The sequence below is a fragment of the Rattus norvegicus genome, chromosome 14 (assembly GCF_036323735.1).
Source record: "Rattus norvegicus strain BN/NHsdMcwi chromosome 14, GRCr8, whole genome shotgun sequence".
Lineage (NCBI taxonomy): Eukaryota > Metazoa > Chordata > Mammalia > Rodentia > Muridae > Rattus > Rattus norvegicus.
The window spans coordinates 71462702-71484232 of NC_086032.1; the positions used below are offsets into that span (position 1 = coordinate 71462702).

General features: G+C 44.1%; 1 protein-coding gene across 6 annotated transcripts; it reads right to left on the reverse strand.

Moving 5' to 3' along the window:
• Positions 1-3477: 3477 nt before the first annotated feature.
• On the reverse strand, positions 3478-19970 carry Bst1 (bone marrow stromal cell antigen 1). Of its 6 annotated transcripts, NM_030848.2 has the most exons (9): positions 19739-19946; positions 18566-18692; positions 17430-17565; positions 16636-16718; positions 13419-13495; positions 12477-12569; positions 8658-8744; positions 5726-5785; positions 3479-4017 (listed from the first exon to the last, which is right to left on the reverse strand). In NM_030848.2, the coding sequence occupies exons 1-9, from the start codon at positions 19927-19929 to the stop codon at positions 3912-3914; spliced, it is 960 nt and encodes a 319-aa protein (NP_110475.1). In that variant the 5' UTR covers positions 19930-19946; the 3' UTR covers positions 3479-3911. The 6 variants fall into 6 exon arrangements, 4 of the variants coding, with proteins under 4 accessions (XP_038948410.1, NP_110475.1, XP_038948409.1 ...); XM_039092482.2 differs by lacking the exon at positions 12477-12569 and having other exon boundaries at positions 3478-4017; positions 19739-19965; XM_039092481.2 differs by lacking the exons at positions 3479-4017; positions 5726-5785 and adding an exon at positions 8837-9033 and having other exon boundaries at positions 8667-8744; positions 19739-19970.
• Between the last annotated feature and the right edge of the window lie 1561 nt (positions 19971-21531).

Here is a 21531-nt window from a genome sequence, read left to right on the forward strand (position 1 = left end):
CTGCTGACAGGTGAATAGCAGGTTGGTACTGAGAACAGGGAACTGAGAGAAGGCATGTGGGGTGGAGGCTTCTTCCAGATACAGGGCTAGAAAGGTGCTTTTGAGTACAGGTGATGACCTTGAACACCAGACTTTAAAGTATGGAGCTTTGGCTGGCATGTACCTCAGTGGCACAGTTTCAGGTTATACAAGGCCAGAGCCTGAATTGCTGTTAGGCTACCATTACAAAGCCAGCGTTACAGACATTTAAAATAATATAAACATATATGAGTACTCACAGGGAAAGCTCTGATACATTGCCTAGGTTAACAGAATAAGATTTATTATCTTTTTCCTTGTTTTTCTACATTGCATTTTTTTCAAGTGAGCAGGTATTAATTTTATGTTCAGAAAAGGAGAAACGCTAAGATTATCTTTCAAAAAAGAAAAGCCTTCTCTTCTCCACAGAAGTGCAACGTCTAATTAAGTCACAGGTTGGTGTGCTGTGGTTGAGTGTGGAAGGCCCCTGTAACCCAGGCAACCTGAAGGAGTGGACACTGTGTTCTCCAAGCCAGCCTAAGAGACACCCCTTGGCTGCTTCTTCCATGAGAGCAGCCTGAGGAGCTGGTAAGCTCCAAAGGAAATTTGGCCATTTCCTTCTGTTTTCTCTGAGCCAAATGGTCCTCAGCAGCAACTTCTTTCTCTGCTTCCTTCACACACACACACACACACACACACACACACACACACACACACACACAATACCAGACATATCAAAGATTTCACTGAGGTGTATACTAAATGCAGAAAAGGTGGCTTACCATTCTTTTAATACTGACTCTGCCCATTCCTGGTCTCCTCCAAGAAAGACTTGCAACCCGTGCATGTTTTTCTCAAAGCTTAGCTCACCTACACAGCCATTCTCTCATTCAAGCACTTACAGGTTGTCCAAATTTCTCAAGCACAGCTAAGCCAGGTCTGCAAAAATGATTAAGTCTTCAAGGAAGCCAGGAAGCCACAGTCTGGATTAAAGTCAGGCGAAGACCCAAAAGACAGTAAGACAATGGCAAGGAACCTAGTTGATGAACTTCATGGAGGCCAAAGAGACAAGAGAAAGAATGAAGAATAGGGTCAGGCAGTGTTGGCATATGCCTTTAATCCTAGCTCTTGGGAGTCAGGGGCAGGTGGATCTCTGTGAGTTTGAGGACAGCTTGATCTACATAGTGAGTTCCAGACAGCTGGGGTTACACAGAGAAATCACATCTTGAAAAACAAAACCAAAAGCAAACAAACAAAGGAAGAAGAATAGGAAGGCTGTAATGGGATGGCTTAAAATAGTGTTATTGTTTTCCAAAACTAAAAAAGGTTCTAGGGTGAGAAGGTAATATCTAATGTCTAAGCAGGACATTGTATCTGCCAGATAGGTGACAGAGCAGGAAGAAAGATCAATGCAGAGAGAACAGCATGTTCTAAGACCCAAACAAAGAGAAAACAGAGCACACACAGGCTCTAGCAAAGACATGAGTTGGGTGATACCGAGCAGGGCATGGTGCCTCTAAGAAGTAACAGCGTTTGTTTCTATAGTAAGAGATGGTGACTGTACCAAATGAACCTCTACTATATGTCAAGTCTTTGTTACTCTATGACTCACTTCTTACATCTGTTCTTCATCCTCCTGAATCTGACCATGTTCCCCACCCATCTAGGCTATGACTCACAAGTCCCAGAGCATCCTAGTATAGAAGGCCTATCAGGTGCCTGGTGTGTGTGCTGGGTATAAAAGCTGCAAGGCATGCTGCATACTGTAGAGGTATCCATCTTTTGACTATCACAACTCACATAGGCTACTTCGTCAAAAACAATAGGGCTCAAGGCATTGGAAATGGCAGATGCTAGCCTCACGATATAAATTTTACCCTGATGGAGCAAGTTTGTGTGTGGCTTCCAATGGAATTAGGTAAAGAGTGAAGAGAAATCAGGAATCAGGAATCAGAACTCACTACGTAGACCATATTAGCTTCAAACTCCATCCACACCTACCTCCCAAGCGCCAAGATCAAAGACCTGTGCCAAAGGCACAGAAGGCTGAGGAAGCCATGTGTGCCTGTATTTACACACACACAGTGGAGGGAGGGATGGTAGGGAAGAGAGATTGCCTAGGGAGGGTCTGAAATGACCTCCATAGTCCACAAGGCTGAATTGTGAACTCCTGCTGAATACATAGATCTTTGAGTACATGGCTTTCCAGGTTTATGGGAATGTTTGCTCAAGAGGCCACAGGAGTTAAACATCAGCACTGATTGCGGGTCTCACTGGGATCAAGAGATGGTGGCAATAAGGGACGATTTGAACTCAGTGCTGCAGGGTGGGGCATGGGACTGTAGGACTGGATGCCAGGGCAGTTCTCAAGAGTCTCCAGAGAGGATTCAGCCGCTGAGACAGTCAGGAGAGCCCCTGATGTTCTAGGAGCTATGTGATACCTCCACCCCAACCCCATCCCCCTTCTCCTATCCCTGACCCCCATGCCCAACCCCCACTCCAGCATCAGGGACCTCTCATGCCTGCTTGCTACAGGTGGAGAACAGATGTATCTGTAACAAGACTATTTTTGGCTTAGTGTCTTCTGGAAATGGTCTTCATTAGACCAACTTTCTGCACACATAGGGCATGTGCCTTTCCCTTTTTTTTTCTTTAATATACTGTAAAAAAGCGGAAAATATTAAGAAGCCAAAGATGAAAAATAGAATATCTGTGAGGTCACTATCCAGAGAGAACCTCACTGTCCTTGGGGTCATTTTCTTTCATTTATTTACAGTGTATGCATGTGATACAAACACACACTTATGATAGGATTTCTTACACTCATATAATATTTCATAATACTTGCATGATATTACGAGTAGTTTTATATCCCTTCTCTTGAATATTGCCATTTTCTTATGTGATTAAAGGTTTAGTTTACTGAAGACAAAGATGTTAAATTTACATCCTGTGAGATTTACTCCTTCTGGTGCACAGCTCTGAGAGATTTGAGAGGTTTACATGAGACGCCATCTTGGTCCTTCTTGCTGCTCCTTTATCAGCCCCTCCCCCATGCCTCATGCACCCCGCCTTCCCATCCTGGAATCCACTGCACCTCTCTTTCCCCATAGCTTTGTCTTTATCAGAACTCTATCTTTATCTGCAGTGTGTAGCCGTTTGGTCAGGCTTCTTCCCCATAGCACCATGCCCTGGAACTTCCATTCGTAAGATTATATCCATCAAGACCAGTTCCTTTTGATCGCTGAGCAGAATTTCCCAGTACAGAATGCACCACAGTTGACTTAACTGTCCGCCAGTCAGGCGATACACATGACTTACTTGTTAAACGAACATTCCATCCTCGGGGTGTACAAAACCTTAGGGAGCAGTTCCAAATATGTGTGTGTTTGTGTGTGCTCTTGACATTCTGGGTAGTTCTCTTACCATAAGTAGCCATCAAATAGACATCTTTATATATACGTCTTTGCACAATATCTGTATTTGTATACCTTTATATACGGTACATGTAATGGAAACTCTTGACAAGCATAAATTGTATCTTTTGAAACACAAGAAAATACAGAAAATATAAAATACAGATACTTACAAAAATACACTTAATTATAAAAGATTATACCACACTCCAGGGCTCAGTACTCTGTATCATTATCAAAGAAGAAAGAATAGCTTTAACTCCCCAGTAGCAACTTCTGCCTGCCAAGCAGGACTAGATAAATGCCTCGTTTCTCGAATCACGAATGCAAATATAATTGGATTACCGCCTGGGTACACTGTTTTCCTAGAAGGAACTGTCTTGAGACGGTGGGCTTTCTCAGTTTACACAGAACAGTGGACTGCTCAAGGGAAGCCGCAAGACTGGCTTCTGTTAGAACGCTGTGGTGATTTTCTAGTCATGCTTGAGAACTTGAAGCCAAAGCCACTAAGAGAGAGATGATGAGGCTGATGTCTCCTATTGCATGAAGAGCTGGGCTCTCCCTCCACATAGACGCTGAGGCTCTGAAAAGAATAAGGGAGACAGAGACAACACTGGTGTGTGACAAAATCACACAAGCACGCTACATAGATAGAACTTAAAGCTTATAAAGTGAATGTAAAAATTCTTAATTTCTATATTCCCAGAAAACTGCGGCTAATAATTTCAGTTGCCTTTTCAAGAAAGACAGCACACACACACACACACACACACACACACATGTGCACACACCTCTTTATGTAAGCACACAGAATGCAATTTGCTTCCTTAGCCTGACACTACCTCTTGGACGTAGTTCATGCTGGTACACAGGGTCAATTCATGTTTCCTCGTATATGCATTCTTATTGTACAATGTTCCAGAGTGTTAGCCAAGTTCCTTATTGGTGCTGAATAGTGTATTATCAGAGTTTAACTGCTTAAGAAAATCCTGCTCTGACTTTAAAACTCTGAGCAAAGGCCTGGCCAAATCCCATTTAAACTAAATAAGGTCTGACCTTTTGAGTTTTTGAAACAGAAATTACTGATTTCAGCTCAACCAAACAAAAGCTGAATTTTTAAAATTATAAAACTATCTTATTGGTTCAGAATCAAATCCCATTGCTCTGGACTAGTTACTGGCCGTGTCCCTTACCAACAACTTCCTTAGGACGCTGAAACCCTTTCTTTTTAGCCAATGGCGCCCTCTGCTGGACATTTACTATAGTTGCATCCCTGATTCAGTTTATGTTCATATTTGAATTGTTCAAAATTAATTCCTCCCACTTTTTTTTGCCTTAAGATGATTAACTGACTAATATCCAGATATATTTTATTTATTTTCAACAAAATACATCAGAGCAAAATGCAAGAAATAACAAGGGTCTTCCTTGTGCTTTTGCCTTCCTAGAAGTTATGATCCATGGTTTGTTCTCCTCAGACCCATTTCTGCAATCTGCCCCCGTTTCCATCCACAAGAGAAACACAACACACAGCTTCGTTACTCTTTGCACTATATTCTGGGTCTCTGCTAGACATGTTGGTTTGACATATTTCAGAGTCAAAGATGGTTATGAGCCACCATGTGGATGTAGGGACTCAACCCCAGGTCCTCTGGGACTGCAGCCAGTGCTGGTAACTACTGAGACATATCTCTCGCCCTAAAATACCTTAGGAAAGTATAGAAACATCTCTAAGACATACTGTTAAGTGAAAAAATAAATCCCAGGAACTTATCTATTTTATCATTTATTATAACTGAGATGAGAGATCTGTTATGTGTGTGCATGTGTGTATATGACATGTGTTGTGACGGGAATATCTTCCTCTCCAAGGACGCACAAGAGTCTAGAAATGGTGGTCTACCTACTATGAGTAAAAGAAAAAAAACTAGATCGTATAAGAATAAGGAAAAAACAGTGTTTGTCCTGACCCTTTTTATAATTGCAAATTTTGTTTCTAGCTTGTTTACTAACTTTTCAAAAGAGTAAATCAGCATTAAGAAGGAAAAGGTCCAAGGTCCCCCTGTGGCCCCACTGCTACAATGTCTGCTTTAGTGTGCCAGGTGGGAGATGGTGTTGGGCCACCTGGGAGGAGTTAGCTCAGCTTGCCGATGTCTGTGGCCGCGGCAATTTAACTCAGAGACTGAGAGGCTGCAGTGCAGAAGTACCCTGCTCTGGCCTGAGTTATTTAGGGCAAGGATGGACAATCAGACTGCAGTTCACCTGCGTTCTGATTTAAGCCATTTACTTACGAGTTCATGGCACAGTCGGGGTGAGTGCTGTGGTCCACACACATTAAGAACTTCACCGGCCTACAGAAGAGAAACTGTACTTAGGAGATCATCCAAAGAACTCCCTCGAGTCAAACGTTTATGATGTGTCTGCAAAGTGCTGGAAACACAAACTTTGAAGATCCCACAATCCCCTCCTTTATAAACAGTATCAGCTAGGCTGGGAGTGGTGGCTCGCACCTTTAATCCCAGCACTAGACGGGGAGCCAGAGGCAAGCGGATCTCTGTAAGTTTGAGGCCAGCACGTCTACATGGAGTTCCAAGAGAGTCAGAGCTACCCAGCATGCCCTGTCTCAGCACCCTTCTCACAACAGCTAGCATTTATAAAGAACTTACTCTATACCACAAATTGTGTCTGTGTGTTATATATAGATCATGTTCACCCTTCAACCATCCAATGAAATTGACCCTATTTTCAACCACAATTTGCTGCAGATAAAACCGACTCCAATGATTTCCTCACGTTGTAACAATTGTGAGTTAGAGGGCTAACCTTGAAAGTAGTAGGCTAATCCAAATCCTTTCTGCATGTACATCCTACTTTCTTGGGAAAACCTCTTTGATATGTGCTTTGGGCAGAAGGTTGAGCCTAAAGCATATGAGCCATGGCTCAGATGAGAATGCTCAATGCCTAGTATAGTCAAGGCAGAAGATGTGAAGCTCCAAGGCAACCAGGAGGGAAGGAAAGCAGCAGCAGAAGCAGGGGCAGGTGTCAGTGACACACAAGGCATGAATTACAAGGCAGGCTAAGACAACATCTATACGACCAGATGATTGGAAAGAATACGGAGACGTGGAACAGTTACACAGACACACACTGCATGGTCTGTAGTCCCTGCTTAGATTCACCTGCCTTCAGTGAAGTCTAGTCTGCATATATACATTTTACTGGTTTTTACAGACAGCACTAGAATGCCTAGGCTGCTCTTGAATGGCTGGGCTCTAATGATGCTACCGCCCTGGCCTCCTGAGTGTTTGGGACAACAGATGCAATCTGTCCAAACATATTCAAAAAGAAATAAATTTGGTTGTTATCATCTTTTGCCCAAGGCAGACTTTGGATTTTATGGAATCTGATCCAATATGGTGCTAGAAGAATCCCAAAAGAGTCTGTGTAGAGATAAGGCTCCACCAGTGTCACAAAGAACCTAATGTGAACTCTGGGTGACACAAGACAAAAGGCCATTCCACTGAGCTCTGAGCATCAGGGGAGTCTTACCTACATTTGGGTTGGCCTTCGCTTTTTTAGTCTTTGCTTCTTTGCTACCCAGGAGTAATAGTAAAGTCACGACACACAACAGGAATGAGCAGAAGCTGGATGAGTTTTGGAGCCCCAGAACCAGCAGCCAGATAAAGTGGACACCACACAAGGGAGGAGGGAAATAGGCCAGGACCCAGGACAGCTATGATGAGGGAAGGGACTTGGGGTCTGGCCTGACTGCTACAGCATGTAGCAATTAAAGAAAGAGCCTCTCTAGAGAGTTCTTGGGCCAGAGAAAAATAGTGGTAATTCTGAAATCTGTAGTTACAACTGACTTCATCATCGAGCTATAAGACAGTAAGAATTGTCCATTTAGAAGTATTTCTAATACCTGGTGTTTTAACACAGTAGGAGGTGCTGGGGGATATTTGCTTCAAGACTACACAAAATTGAGTTCAAAATTCAACTCTGATCCTGAGTACTGGCCATGAGCCAGTTATTAAACCTCATGACTCATCTACAGAGAATATTTACAGTCTAAAGACAGACAAACTAACCCATGATGCTACAAATCTAGCCAGTGACACCACAGGAGCAGCCCGCTCTGCCCAGCAGGGACTTTCGGGATACCTGGGTACTGGTCATGTACTTCTACTTCATATCTCAGAGCGGCTGCGCATTGGACCTCATCATCAAGCTGGGTAGGTAAATGTACACGTTTTTCTGTATACAGGTTAGATGTCAGGAGAGTGCATGTGCTTAGTTTCGCTTCTGAAGTGGATGGTAGATGGCACTTGGCTTTGCATTTTTGTCAGCACGAGCAGCCATAAGTAAAGGAGTGCAGGTGAGAGTCAAGGAGGCCTGGAACAGGGCCGATGTCACCCACAGGTCCTGAGGCTTTGATCATTTGGGAGAATGGTGCGGCCCACAGAGCTTCAGGAAGGCAGAAGGCAGCAACATTACGGTGCTGGGCAAGAATACTCCATGCTGTTCCACCCAGACACATCCATTAGTGTCTAAGAAAGCCTTCTAGGGTTGAACTGAAAGCCTACTAGGCTTGCACACTTACAAGCTGAAATGCTGGTGACAGCATGCGGCATTAATCCCAATGTTTAGGTGACATAGGCAAGTGGATCTCTGAGTTCAAGAACAGCCAAGACAATACAGAGAAACCCTGTCTTGAAAAGGGGTCAGGGGATTCGGGGGAGTTAGAGAGGAGCAGAGACAGGAAATCTGGGTCTAAAAGAGGATTATGACCACCCCAGGCTTAGAGCCAGTGTTTGCTAATTAATACCTGTCATCCCTTGATGACACACAAGTCGCAGCATATAAAGTGTGGGTCACAGTGTCTCAATAGACAGTGGCTGATACGATTTTTTTCCTAGTGTCTATGGTTAAGACCCATCTGTCAAACAAATGCCCAGCTCAGTATCTTTTGTACTGTGGTTTAAAGATATGGGAACCACAGCCCATGGTTCCCAGTCTCCCTCACCAAAGTTGAAGGGAGAAAGCAGACGTAGATACGTGATAAACTTCCGCTTTTAGTATCCTCCAGCTGTCCTTAAAATAGACTCAGGAAGGTTCTCCCTGCCCACACCCCCAGTAGGCGACCCAAAAATCATCAGCCGTGGCCCAAACCAACCCTTTGAATCGCTCTAACCCTTCAAAGTCGTTACACATAGCGCCACCTACGGGTAGTCATTGATACAGCTGTGCTGGAACCCCAAGGCCTCCAGTCTGTCTTCCAGGATCTTAACACTGCCTTCGCCGCAGGATTCCCTAAAACACAGAAGGGCATAGTTTTTAAATAAACAGACTAGGGAAGGAGGAAAAGGTAGAAGAAGCTGTTTCAGAGTTAACCAAAGAACCACCTAATGTTAGCCACCCCTAATGTTCTTCCCTTAGGGGGAACACTGGAAAGCCGAGCCTTCGCTGGAGACCCATCAACAGGAAAGAAGCACATGAGGACAGGGATGGCGCCGCTCGCACCACGTGTAGCCATGACTGCCCCGCAGCAAACATTTGCGATGGTCCCCAGGGGGTGAATCTTCTCAACCTATAGTAAAAGCTTCAAATAACAACAGCATACAAAGTTTGTTTAGAGAATGCAAATCAGCAAAAAAGTCTCAACTATAGAGATAATCACTGCTAAAAGTTTCTAGACAGTATTAACCCCCCCACATACCCACAATTCAGTTAGCTAGTCAATGTTTGCCTGAAAATACTAAGAAGAAAATTCCATAAACAAAATAGTTCAGAAGTTTTAAATTGCTCTCCATTTTGATTGGCACGAGAAAATCTCTTGCTGCCTCACTCTGTCTCACCAGGAGAAGCATCACACGTTGGTCCAGCATAGCCACACTGTATGCCACCTGCCTATGGGTCACTAAGTCACCATCTTGGATGCCGGATGGATTGTCATGTTCTCAAAACACCAGGGCAGTTGTGATGGCCATTTTGATAAGCTGGAGAAGCTGTGATCTTTTTCTAGGTAAAAATTCTTGACTTGGTAAGCCTTTTATAGGCTCAGCTGTGGTTACTAAACCTATAAAAGAAAATTCATCTATGAAGTTCTGCCGAAGAAAAAGGAAATTGTGCTGGGCTCGCAGTCATAGTGTGCAGCAGCGAAGTTCCGCCCACAGTGAGCCCACACATCATCTCTCTTCACTTCAGCCTGGCATGGAGGCATGAATAGAATACCGTGGGATATTTTAAAGTTAGATCGCAATCTTTTTTATTATAGTATAATATTGCTATTCTATTTTATTACTTGTTGTTGTTGTTTCTTACTGTGCCCAATTTATAAAAGAAACTTCATCACAGGTTGTACCAACAGGAAGAAATAGTATACCTAAAATACCAATCTTCCACTAGGCTTTAGAATCACACCCAAGAGTGGAGGTGCTGCTGTATGCAAGTTTAGAGGCTTTGCGTGTATACCATTGCACACTATCCAGCGTATGTGTGCGCTCTGGCCCACATCTGTCTGTATGTGGACACACATAAACATATACCGTTGTTTATAAATGCTGCATGTATAATATATACACATGCATACATATAAGTATGCATACATATATGGCACATTTTAAGCTCTACATACAAGTATATATTGTGCATATATAAGTATATGTACTATGTCATTATTTTTAAACTGTGTATTTATGTATGTATGTATGCATAGATTTGTGTCTCTATATAATTATGTTTGCATATATGCCCTGCATTGTCTCCTTTACACAAACGGATCAAATCTCACATAGCAAAGCCCCTGTTTTGAAGACCTAAGTTGATTCTTACATTTCATTATCACTTAAACTATAACAAAATTGGTTGAAATTTCATTTTGTACACATTAATGTTCTGTTTCAGCAAACCCAGTATAAACTCCTAAAGGTAGGCTTTCTTGAACCAAAATTTGAAATTCAGTTTGAGGCTCAGAATTTTGCAGATAGCTTCTTCTCTCTTAGCAACCTCAGCATATGATTTTTTTCCTAAAAAAAGTTTTATTTTTTTATCTAGAGAAAGCACCCAGCTTCTCTGGCATGACGTCTCTGATACCTTGGGAACCATAATAACAACTGCAAGTCCATGGCAGCAAAGTCACATATATCAAGCATACCCATTTCCCTGACTCCCACCAATAGAAGTCTCACTCTCCCAGTGCCCACAACTAGAAATCCTGGGAGGGTTTCTAAAGGCATCCAGTGACAGACACAGTACTGTGAGCTTGGCCATGACACAGTCCTGCTGAGTCTCTGTGGGATGGGAATGTAAGCAGTCTCTCCATCATAAAGCTGGTTGGGAGTGCATGTTCAGTGAGCCAATAAGCAGCTGGAAGATGTTGCCATAGAAACTGAGTTCTAGGTGATATAGGAATGAAGAGGACAGAGTACTGAGTGAGGCCATTTTTTTTTAGAACTTTTCTCAGAATGTGGGCTGATGCCCGTCTCTGTTGCCCTTCTCTGGGCCAGGCTTATTCATGAGTCGGCAACGGCACAAGCCTCCAGCTGGACACGGGGCCAAGGAAAGCAAGGAAAGGCTTCTTTTATGGCCTCCGTAGAGTCAGTTAAAGCTATGCTGGATAAATGGCAGCTACCACATTACTGACAGTTCGCAGACTGCATGTTTTGTTTAAATACATGTCACTGTGTGCAGCTGATGCTTGTCCCAGGATGCTGTAAGATCCGTATACTTAGTAAGACCATTATCAGGAAGGCAGATTGACACAGCTCTCACTTTACCCTTGCTTTCTTGTGGCAAGGGCAGCTGCAATCTGATTACCCAAACATAATCCCTGCCGTGACACAATTCATTAGCTCTGAGCTTTCTTTAGAATCGGAGAACTCCAAGTGCACACAAGTTAGCTCAAAACCTGCAAGCAACTTTATCCTGGGGCTTGCCTATGACAAGTAGGTGTCCACTTTTGGATCCCTCCTGACACAGAAATGAGGAGCTGAGGTGTTAAAATGACATCTCCTAAATGTAGGGTCAAAGAACAAAATCTAATAGATATGACAGCATAACCAGTAGAAAAAGAGAAACTTTACCCAAAAAAAAAATCACCAAAGTATATTGATTTTCATGCAACAATAAGTGTAGTTTGTTTTCTAGGAAGAAAAAAATGAAGATTTCCATAAAACTTATATAATAAACAGTTTCTAACATCGTTGCACTCTGTTACCCAACAGCGGGGAAAGCCATCATGAGGGGAGACTTAGGCCACACTACATATCTGAAAAGGAATTTTTTAAGGTTCTCTCCATATACATATTCTGTGGCACATGCATCTTTGGGTTTGGCAATGTTCGTCTGCATGCAGCATCAAGGCTTTGTGGGACAGGACACAGCTCTCCTCAAGGCTGCTTAGCTTGAAACAAACTGGTTCTATTGCCAAACTTCTGGACAAAATGGGTTTAACGTTTTAATTTGGCCAAATTAAGGCACAGGGTAGAACTGTTTGAAAACCATGAGCAAAGCAAGCTGGAGGAGGCTTAGGGGGTCTTTAGTCTCCTCGGCAGTGGTGTTCACTCATGAAAGAGAAGAGCTCCACCCTTGCTTGTATAGAAACCCAAGGTGTTCTTGAGAAGCTGTAGTTCTTTGAAGCCTTGGTCCTCACCAATTAGCCAGCACCTACTTGCAGAAGTGGTTGCTCCACAGAGAACACAGGCTACAGCGTAGAGCACTGGGCTGATTTTGAAAACTTTGGTGAGGGTATTGAGCCTTTAAGTGATGAGAAAGAGAAACTGACTTTGACCCTCAGAAATGTGTTAAAAAAAAACAACAACAACAACAAAAACACCTCGTTTATCCATAGCTCTCATGCCACAAAAATCAGCATGGTGTCAGGCTAGGAGCGCACTGGCATTCCCACCTATTGTCCTTCTCTACCAGCCACATTAGAATCAGAAGGCAGACAGGTCTCTAAAGCTAAGAGCAAAGAGGCCATGATCAGATCATATCCAAGCAAAGCAAGACCTCACAGCTACCTCCCCACATCCCAAAACTTACACATGGGGTCCCCCAACTTCATGCATGACCCAGATCTCAATTCTTGTGATTTTATCCTTTTGCAAGTATGGGATTTCAAAATCTGCAAAAAACCTGGGAGACACAGGGAGGATATTTATTATCCATTCTTCCATGATATTGAGTCTGTATTGTCGTCATGCTAGGCAATGTCTGACATGGAGCCCTGTCTTCAGCCCAGGAGAACATTTCTTCAAGTCTTAACACAGTATAAGAACTAATCCATTTTGGCCATTAGTTTATTTATACGTTAAAGTTTTGAAAAGTTTCCAGGGAAGCCAGTTGTGGTGGCTCATGCCTTTAAACTCAGTACTTGGGAAGAAGAGGCAGGTAGATCTCTGAGTTTAAGACCGCTCTGGTCTACATAATGAATTCCAGAACAGTTGGGGCTATTCAGAGAGATCCTGTCTCCCCTGAAAAGAGTTTCTAGGGTTCCTTTTACACTGTGTGTGCGTGCACGTGTTTATGTGTATGAAGGTGCACATTTATGTGTGTATGAGAGTATATAAGCCAGATAACAAAATTGGACGCTGTCTAGTATCTCACAGTGGCCTGGAACTGGCCAATAGGCTAGGCTGGCTGGAATAGTGAGCCCCAGACATCCACTTGTCTCTGCCATCCCAGCTCTTGGATTACAAATGAGCCACCACTCCCATATATTTCACTTGGGTTCTAGGGATCAAACAGAGGTTCTCGTGCTACCAACTGACCTATCTCCCCAGCAGCTCCTCTAACCACGAGACTTGCTCGTGTATTGGTCTGCTCTTATTGGTTTAATTGTATAGACATGGCTCTGATCACACATCATTCAACTATTTTACTTTTACTTTACCTCAGTGTACAAAAGCAGGCATCAGAGTGGGTGTGAGATGCTTCCCTAGCCTTTAGTTTAGTGCCATCTGTGGTGTCCTCTGGCGTTCTTACCCTTTCGTGGGATAGGCTCCTTTTGGCTCCGAGCCATTCAGCATGACGTTGATCACTCCTGAACTGTCTCTTGAATACTGCCAAGTAGAAAGACATTTTTGAGCAAATGAAGGCACATCATTTGTGTGCGTGTGTGTGTGTGTGTGTGTGTGTGTGTGTGTGTGTGTGTGTGTGTGTCTTAAAAGCAGCTACTTTTTAGCTGATGATTTTCAACAGAGGAAAACTTAGTATTCCATGTGTCTAGTAGAGATGCAGACTGGTTTATTCAGAGAAGCAAATCACACTTAAAGTTCCCTATCCATAGACTCGGTAATTCCATGTCAGGTAATCTGAAGACATGATACAGGATACACACCAACATGTCTGCTAGAATAAACTAGGCTAGACTCATGTGACAAATAGCCTTGACATTGCAGTGGCGTCTCCCACTGAACATTCACCACAGGTCCCTGGTGGTTTGGCGTTTTGAGTTCTCAGTATGAGGAAGCCTCCACACCTGCTAAGCTGTTAACCGCCAGAAAGGGAGAAGGAGCAGTGACTTGGCCTACAAGTCACACATGGCACTCCCACTCACAGCCCATTGGCCCATAGATGTCTCATGTAAACTAACTGTCCAAAGCAGAGTGCAAACCACAGGTGCAGATGGCCCCGGTACACAGCATGAAGTCCCACCACAAGCATGGCTAACCAGACCAAAACATGCTCACCCAGCTTGAAACAGCCAGGAAATGGTACACAGTTCCCACTAGGTACCGACATAGCACTGAAGCCTGAATTACTAACCTGCCCTGGAATGAAGCCACAAAGGACCTGCGCTGTCATAGGACGTGCTTACTTTCAGAACAGACTGCGAGATTAGATGGACAGAAGATGAGCTTCGCTACAATGTAATTGAGTGACACTGGGGGTATGGCCCAGGCAGGAGGCCTGGAGTTCAGTCTTTGGTATCATTAAAGAAACAAACAAATTAATAAGCGGATATCTAGGTGGTCTTGTTTTCAGGGTCGTTGGTGTTGACTTCTTGTCTTTGGGCTTCACAGGACAGGTTTACTCACTAAGGACACGACACCTGACACCAGGTACTCCAAAGCAGAGATACATTTTGAGCCATTTTTTCTCCTGCTGTTTCCCCCAGTACTAAAAATATTTTAAGTCTTCAGTTACTGGAGTCTGACAACCTCTGTGTTGAGGGGGTAGCATTTTGATGGCAGGAATATGGGGGAATCTCATTTGTCTTTCTGTAACTTGCCATTCTCTACCCAGTGGTTGCACTGACATTGCCTGGGTATATGTGGACCTGCATGGAGCCATATTGGATTTGGGCCTAGCCGCTTTTTGAACTGCTTGCCTCAAAGTGGCTAGGTGACTCTGGGCTGTTTGGCCACAGAGACTCACCCCTAAGATGACTGCCATAAGTCTTAAGATTGTTGAATGAAAGCCTCTCCCATGAATTTATAGCACTGGAAGATAACATTCAAGGGATGCCTCAGCTTGAACAGATACCAGTTATCTCCTCAGTTTACACCCGGTGTCTCCACCACCTGACCTCATCGCCTGACTTCTTTGCCTCCAGCTATCACTGCCTATACCCTCATCTCCCCCTCCTTCATGTTTCACAAAGGTCACTCCCCCTACCTGAAAGCCTTAAAAGCTGTAACGTTCATCCCAATAAACGAGACCTTGACAACAGAACTTTTGCTTGGTCTCCTTCTTCTCTTCACCCCCATTTTGGCCCACAGGTAGAAAGCCTCTTCGGGACCCTGAATAACTGGGTCCCCGCTGGCAGGGACATGGACCAGAGCTGTAGAAAGAATTGGTTAAAAATCCAGTCTCTGGAACTAAAAGATCTGTTTTAGAATCTTGGTTCACCTACTTATTACAATCTTGACCTTAGGGCAATCTTTTTTGACCTCAGGAATTAACTTTCCAAGTCTTAACAGTTACCTCAGAGGATTGCTGTAAAAATGAACATTTAAACTCCTAACATTTCAGCCTGGGAGATGTAGCTCATGGTAGGACCTTGCTTGGTATGTGCAATAGAGAAACTGACTTTTACCCCCAGCACCACAAATAATAATAATAACAACAATATGTTTGATTACTTAAAAGGTTCAAGGCCTCTTGTTGCTATACTGTATTAGCTTTGCTTTTGCTTCAACTGTCTAGTATACTATAAGGGTTTAAAGATTGGAGGCATTGATATTATTTTCCCATAATAGCACCCAGGTGAGGAACACTCCTTAAAGTCAGGAAGATTCCTAGCGACCTGTGTCGCAGTTCTTTTACAGATAGTGTTGATATGACCCCTCTTTAGAGGTGTTAATTTTTCCAGTCTTCAGTAACAGTGTTTGACAGCTAACGGGAGCCTGTATTTCAGATGATGCCCTCTCTCCGAAAGTGGGAACAAACATTGCTCCCATGGGAGCTGGCTGGAGTACACAGTCCTCAGTATGAGGTCTTATGCTTACAGGAAGTCCTTTGCATGGCCCTGGTGGAAGGTTTGATCAAAGTCCTTTACCCTATCAGCGGCCCCATTGAACTCCTGGAGAGCAAAGTAGACAAGGGGAGGCAAAGACAACTTACCTCTGAAAGGGGCGGGGTAGAAGTCCCCCGTCCTCTACCTGCTTCTTGATCAGCACAATCAACATTTAACCATCAGCACTGAGCTAAGGTCTTAACCGTCCTTGTTTCTAATCTTTATTCCAATGCTCCAAGCAGAGACTGTAAGCTACAAACAATGTCATTTTATAGTCACTGACAGCTTGCATGAACTCTGGGGACAATACTGTCAGAGACACAGACAGACGTGCCTAGGGACCGTTTCTGTGGCTCCAGATTCACGGTAGCCTATCGACTCTTCTCCCATTGATGCTAATCTGTGGACACTTCTGACACCCACAGTGAAGTCTCCGGTTTCCCAGACTCCCCTGTAAAATTGAGGTTACTCCAATTTTCCACAGCACTAAGAATTAACATGGCTTTGAACCACTAAACATGGCCGTGGTGCAGTAGGTATGTTAACACTGCCTATTTCTTTCTGCACCAGCCACTGCTGTAAGTATTTTTCCTCGTAAACCCTCACAACTTTGTGGAGTAGAGAAGAGTCAGAGTACTCATTGCGGTGGAAAGGAAGATACACAGAAATTGGGTAAAGGCCTGGGGTTCAGTTCACAGATTCCGCACATGCTCGACACTCACTCACCCATCCCAGGATTACCTGCATGGATGCACTTTTCCAATAGGCATCCACGGCATTGTTTTCACAGTCTTCTGCTGTGGGGCAGGACTGGTAATCAAGTCCTAGGAGAAAAGTACACATATGCATTGCATATTGGAGATGTATTAACTTCAAGAATTTGCTAGTTCCATATTTGGCATGGATTCTGAAAAAAAATGTATGTAGTACATTTACCTTCATTTAGCCTCAGTTTCCCCCCTCTGGAAAATAAAGACCCAAAGGCAGAGTCCTGCTGGGTTGGAATTAGAGGCTCTGAGATCAGACTGTGAGACTATACAGCTTCTTGGCTATATGTTCCTAAGCAACTTCCTTGATCATGCCATGCCTCAGTTTCCACATTTGCCAAATAAGGCTAATGATAGGATCATAGTGGATAATTGTGGATTATAGACTTAATGTGTCTAAAATACTTGTAACAGCATGCAGCAATGGTTAGGTACAGTCTACCCATTGTTGTTCCTTTTTGAAAAAAAAATTACTTAATGTATATGTGTACACTGTAGCTGTCTTCAGACACACCAGAAGAGGGCATTGGATCTCATTACACATAGTTGTGAGCCACCATGTGGGTGCTAGGAATTGAACTCAGGACCTCTGGAGGAGCAGTCAGTACTCTTAACCTCTGAGCCGACTCTCCACCCCCCTAACCACCCCTTTTTCCCCATTGTTGCTCTTATCCATTACTATAGATGCTACCTACCTCAGAGAATTTAGGAAGATTAAATGAGATGAACATATATGAAAACACCAAGCACCAAAGACAAAAGTCTTACCAGAGGCATTTTCCTGTCGACACCAGCTCAAGAAATCTCCAACCTTGCCATACAGAACGTCACACAGGGGCATAAGGCGGCGGGTGTTCTCTGCATAGCTCATAACCAGTAGGTGGTTATTTTCCCAGAACAGTGACTGGTGAGAAACAACCAGGAGTTAAAATACAAAATAAAAGGAAAGCACGTTGATTGCAGTTTCGTCAAGGTAAGTCAGCAACTATTCCTCGCCGGTGGAATTCGGACCCGTGGAAGCAGGCCTGCTGCTTTCTCTTTCTTTGTTGCTATGGCGCGTTTGAAGAGTGTCACCTCTGCCCTTCCTATACTGCAAACACACCATGTAGATCAGTAGTTCTCAACCTCCCTAACACCGCAACCCTTTAATACAGTTCCTCATGCTGTAGTGACCCCAACCCTAAAATTATCTTCATTGCTGCCTCATAAGTGTTGATTTGCTGCTATTATTAATTATAATGTAAATATCTTTGGGGATAGACGTCTGCCAAAGGGGTCCCACAGGTTAAGAACCACTGGCTTAGATGATGCCATATTTCCCGTGTGGTATAAAATGTGTGCACCATTGGTAAGAACCTTGCATTAGGAATGATTAGGACCAGGGCTTGAAGACTGGCTCTGTCCACACTAGATGTGTAACCTTCGCTAAGGCATTTCATCTGTCTGTGCCTCAGTTTCTATATGTGGAAAACGAGGAGCAGAAGCCTTAGGCCTTGTTCCACAGCTCTGATTAGGAAGGCAGGCAATTGAGCAATGCCCTTCCTGGAGCGCACAGTGCTTCAAAACACCTAATTCTTTACAGCACATCTGGCACCTTCCAGGATAAACAGTGTCTTCACGCTGCATATAGAACAACATTCCTGGTCACTGTCTCAACTGGTCCTCAGTAGCCAAGTGTCGTTGTAGACTGGAAGGGCTACAAGAGCAGTTGTTTATGTTGGATCCTTAACCCTTAATGCAGCACCGGGAACACAGAAGGATTCCAGTAAGTTATTTATTGAGTTCATCAGCCAGCATTTTAACTTATGCTCCTGCTTTTCACCAACAATGAGATAGGAGGAAACAAAAGGCAGCAAAGACGTGAAAAGTACACTTCTGTCCCTAGCTGAGGCAGTTGTCCTTACCTTGTCCCTAGGAATGGCGTGCCTGGACAGGTTAATGAAGAGATCATAGTCTGAGGGGAGCACAGAGCAGGGATCCTTGTCCAGCACCACCTTGAAGGCCTCCCAGATGGCTGTGCAGTTTTTGTTCCTGTGCAAAAGTGCCAGTCAGAACCAGAGATGTGGTTCAGAGGGTCAGACTGCTTGTGCTGCAGGCATGAGGACCTGAGTTTTTCACCCACCACTGTGCCCATGTGGCTGCCTGTGCCTCTAACCCCAGCATTGTATGGGGTGGAAACAGGAAGATGACTGGGGCTTGCGGGACACCAGCCTAACTCTAGCTTCCAGACTAAATTCAGAAGACAATGGAGACAGAAAATGATAGAGCAGACGCCCAGTGTCTTCCTCTCTGGGCACAGACACAACACACACACACACACACACACACACACACACACACACACACACACACACACACTTGTACACACAACACAGTGAAAGTTATAAAAAGAAACCCCCAAATGCACCATGATTCACTGGGAAGCGCTTCCACTGAGAGAGGAAAAACAGAGTTCTCCAGTCTAAGTAATACAGTGCCCTACCCCACCCCCAATTTCAAGAAACTATGCAACTTCTGGTTTTCAGATCTCTCTCTCTCTCTCTCTCTCTCTCTCTCTCTCTCTCTCTCTCTCTCTCTCTCTCTCTCGTGTGTGTGTGTGTGTGTGTGTGTGTGTGTGTGTGTGTGTGTGTGTTGTGGAGGTACTGTGTATGAACCGAGTGTCCTCCGGGGCCAGTTCTCACTCCTGAGGTCCGGGACATCTTTCAAAATCACGTTCTATAGCAATGCTTTCTTACCCTTGGTGATGAGGACCACCTGACTCCGTATGTTATTCTCTTACTTTATTTTATTGAGACGCATCCCAATTAAAAACAACTGGCGCAAAAAAAGAATAGTATAACAACACAGAAAGCGGATCCAAAGGAGGGAGTATTTCAATAGGAAGCACAGTGTGCACAGGACAGAGGAAACCAGAGTCCTCCTGGACCTGGAGATCCCCTGCACAGTGGACCCTGCCCCTAAGAATCACCTACACACACATCACCTGCCTGAAGACCCGCTAGTCCCTCCGCCTGACTTTCCAAAGTCCCGACCTCACCTCACCCTTCTGCCTATTCACTTTCTGGCTTAGCACTTACCCCGGCTCAAGGCTCAGCAGCGTGGTGTACTCCGCACAGCGGCCCAGGAAGATGCTCTGGAGGTGAGGCGTGGTACCCTCCCCGCTCCACCGCGCTCCAGCAGCTCTCGCCCCCGCCCCCGGCAGTACCGGCAGCAAGAGGGACATCCACAGCCCCAGCCGTAGAGACAACGCGCATGCTTGAACCGCCATCAGGGAAACTGATTCCTTTAGCCAGTGACCTCCTGAACTCCTCCCAGTTTCTCTTCCACCGCGGAGGCGGTTCCCTTTAGCTGAGCTTTGGAAGGACGCTTATCCAAGTGCCAAGCCAGCACACCTCCCATCCTGTTTCCTCTTCTGTTCTTACAGACATTAAACTTGGGGCGTCGTTTGACAAACGACACCTCAAGGAGGGACCTCAAAGGGAATGGGAATTTGAAGGACGTGAGGGTTTCAGCCATAAGGAGAAAAAAACTTTTTTGGTTCGAAATGACAACACCCTTGGGAGGTGTCCTCTTTCTCAAAGGCTAAAGATAGGTGAATTCTGTTTGTTTTCAGGAAACACACACACACCTATAAAAATCATTCATCCATTACCATGTGAGTACCAAGAAAACTTAAATTCTGTTCCGGTTCATACCGTCCTTCCAGGACAAACATATACTACCCTTCGTGAAAACAGATGGCTTTGAGTAAAGCCACAGGCACAACAAGGGCACAGACAAGAATCATTCACCCTTCCTAAGCTTTGGACTTTATAGAGTTTGTCTAGGTGGACTTTGGATGTGACTGACTGACTGTTTTGCCTTTCCTTTTCTTCCTTTGTGAGGGACAGCGTCCACAGGCATCACCTACACCTGCCCCATTGCTTCTGGAGCACAGGACTTGTTTTCTAGTTTTCCAAGTGCACACAGATAACCTTGTCTGAGAATACAATATGGTCAGAGCTACACTCCTTTGTAATTTAGGCAGTTTACATGTGAGGTTTGGGGCTTAAACTGATACTAAAATAAGTTCAGAATTGTGGGGGACATTAGGATGGGTAAAGGTATATATCATGTAGGATAGATGTGAATTTTTGAAGACCAGAGAATTACAATCAAGCTGAGATGCTCTTTAAAGATGTCTACACTCATATTCTGGAGGTCTATGATTATTGCCTTACATGGTAGTGGATTGTACAGAAGAATATGTGTGTATAAGTATACACACATATATTACACACATATATATACACACGCACACACACACGCACACACCACACATACACACACACACACACACACACACACACACACAAACCTCTCAGGGTCTGAAGCACAACTTACAGTTCAAAAACAAAAAAAAAAAAAACAAAAAAAAACGGGGTTGGGGATTTACCTCAGTGGTAGAGCGCTTGCCTAGCAAGCGCAAGGCCCTGGATTCGGTCCCCTGCTCCAAAAAAAAAAAAAAAAAAGAAAAAAGAAAAAGAAAAAAAACCCAGCTACAATGGCACTGGACCATTGGTGTTGGACCCCATGCTTCAAACCCCTCCATGAGATGCAATACAGGCTAGGCATTACCTGTGGTTCAGTGGGTTGACCACAGAAGAACCTCAACTGTTAATACACTAGGTTTTTATCCTAGAGAAACTTCATTATTTCTGGGGCATAAGAAACCATTTCTTACAGGTAGGTGAACACTTATTACCACATTTCTACAGGCAGGTGGAGTGGGAGAAGAAGCAAGCTTTTATCTTTGTGTGTGTGTGTGTGTGTGTGTGTGTGTGTGTGTGTGTGTGTGTGTGTGTATGTGTGTGGCTGTGCTGTCACCTAT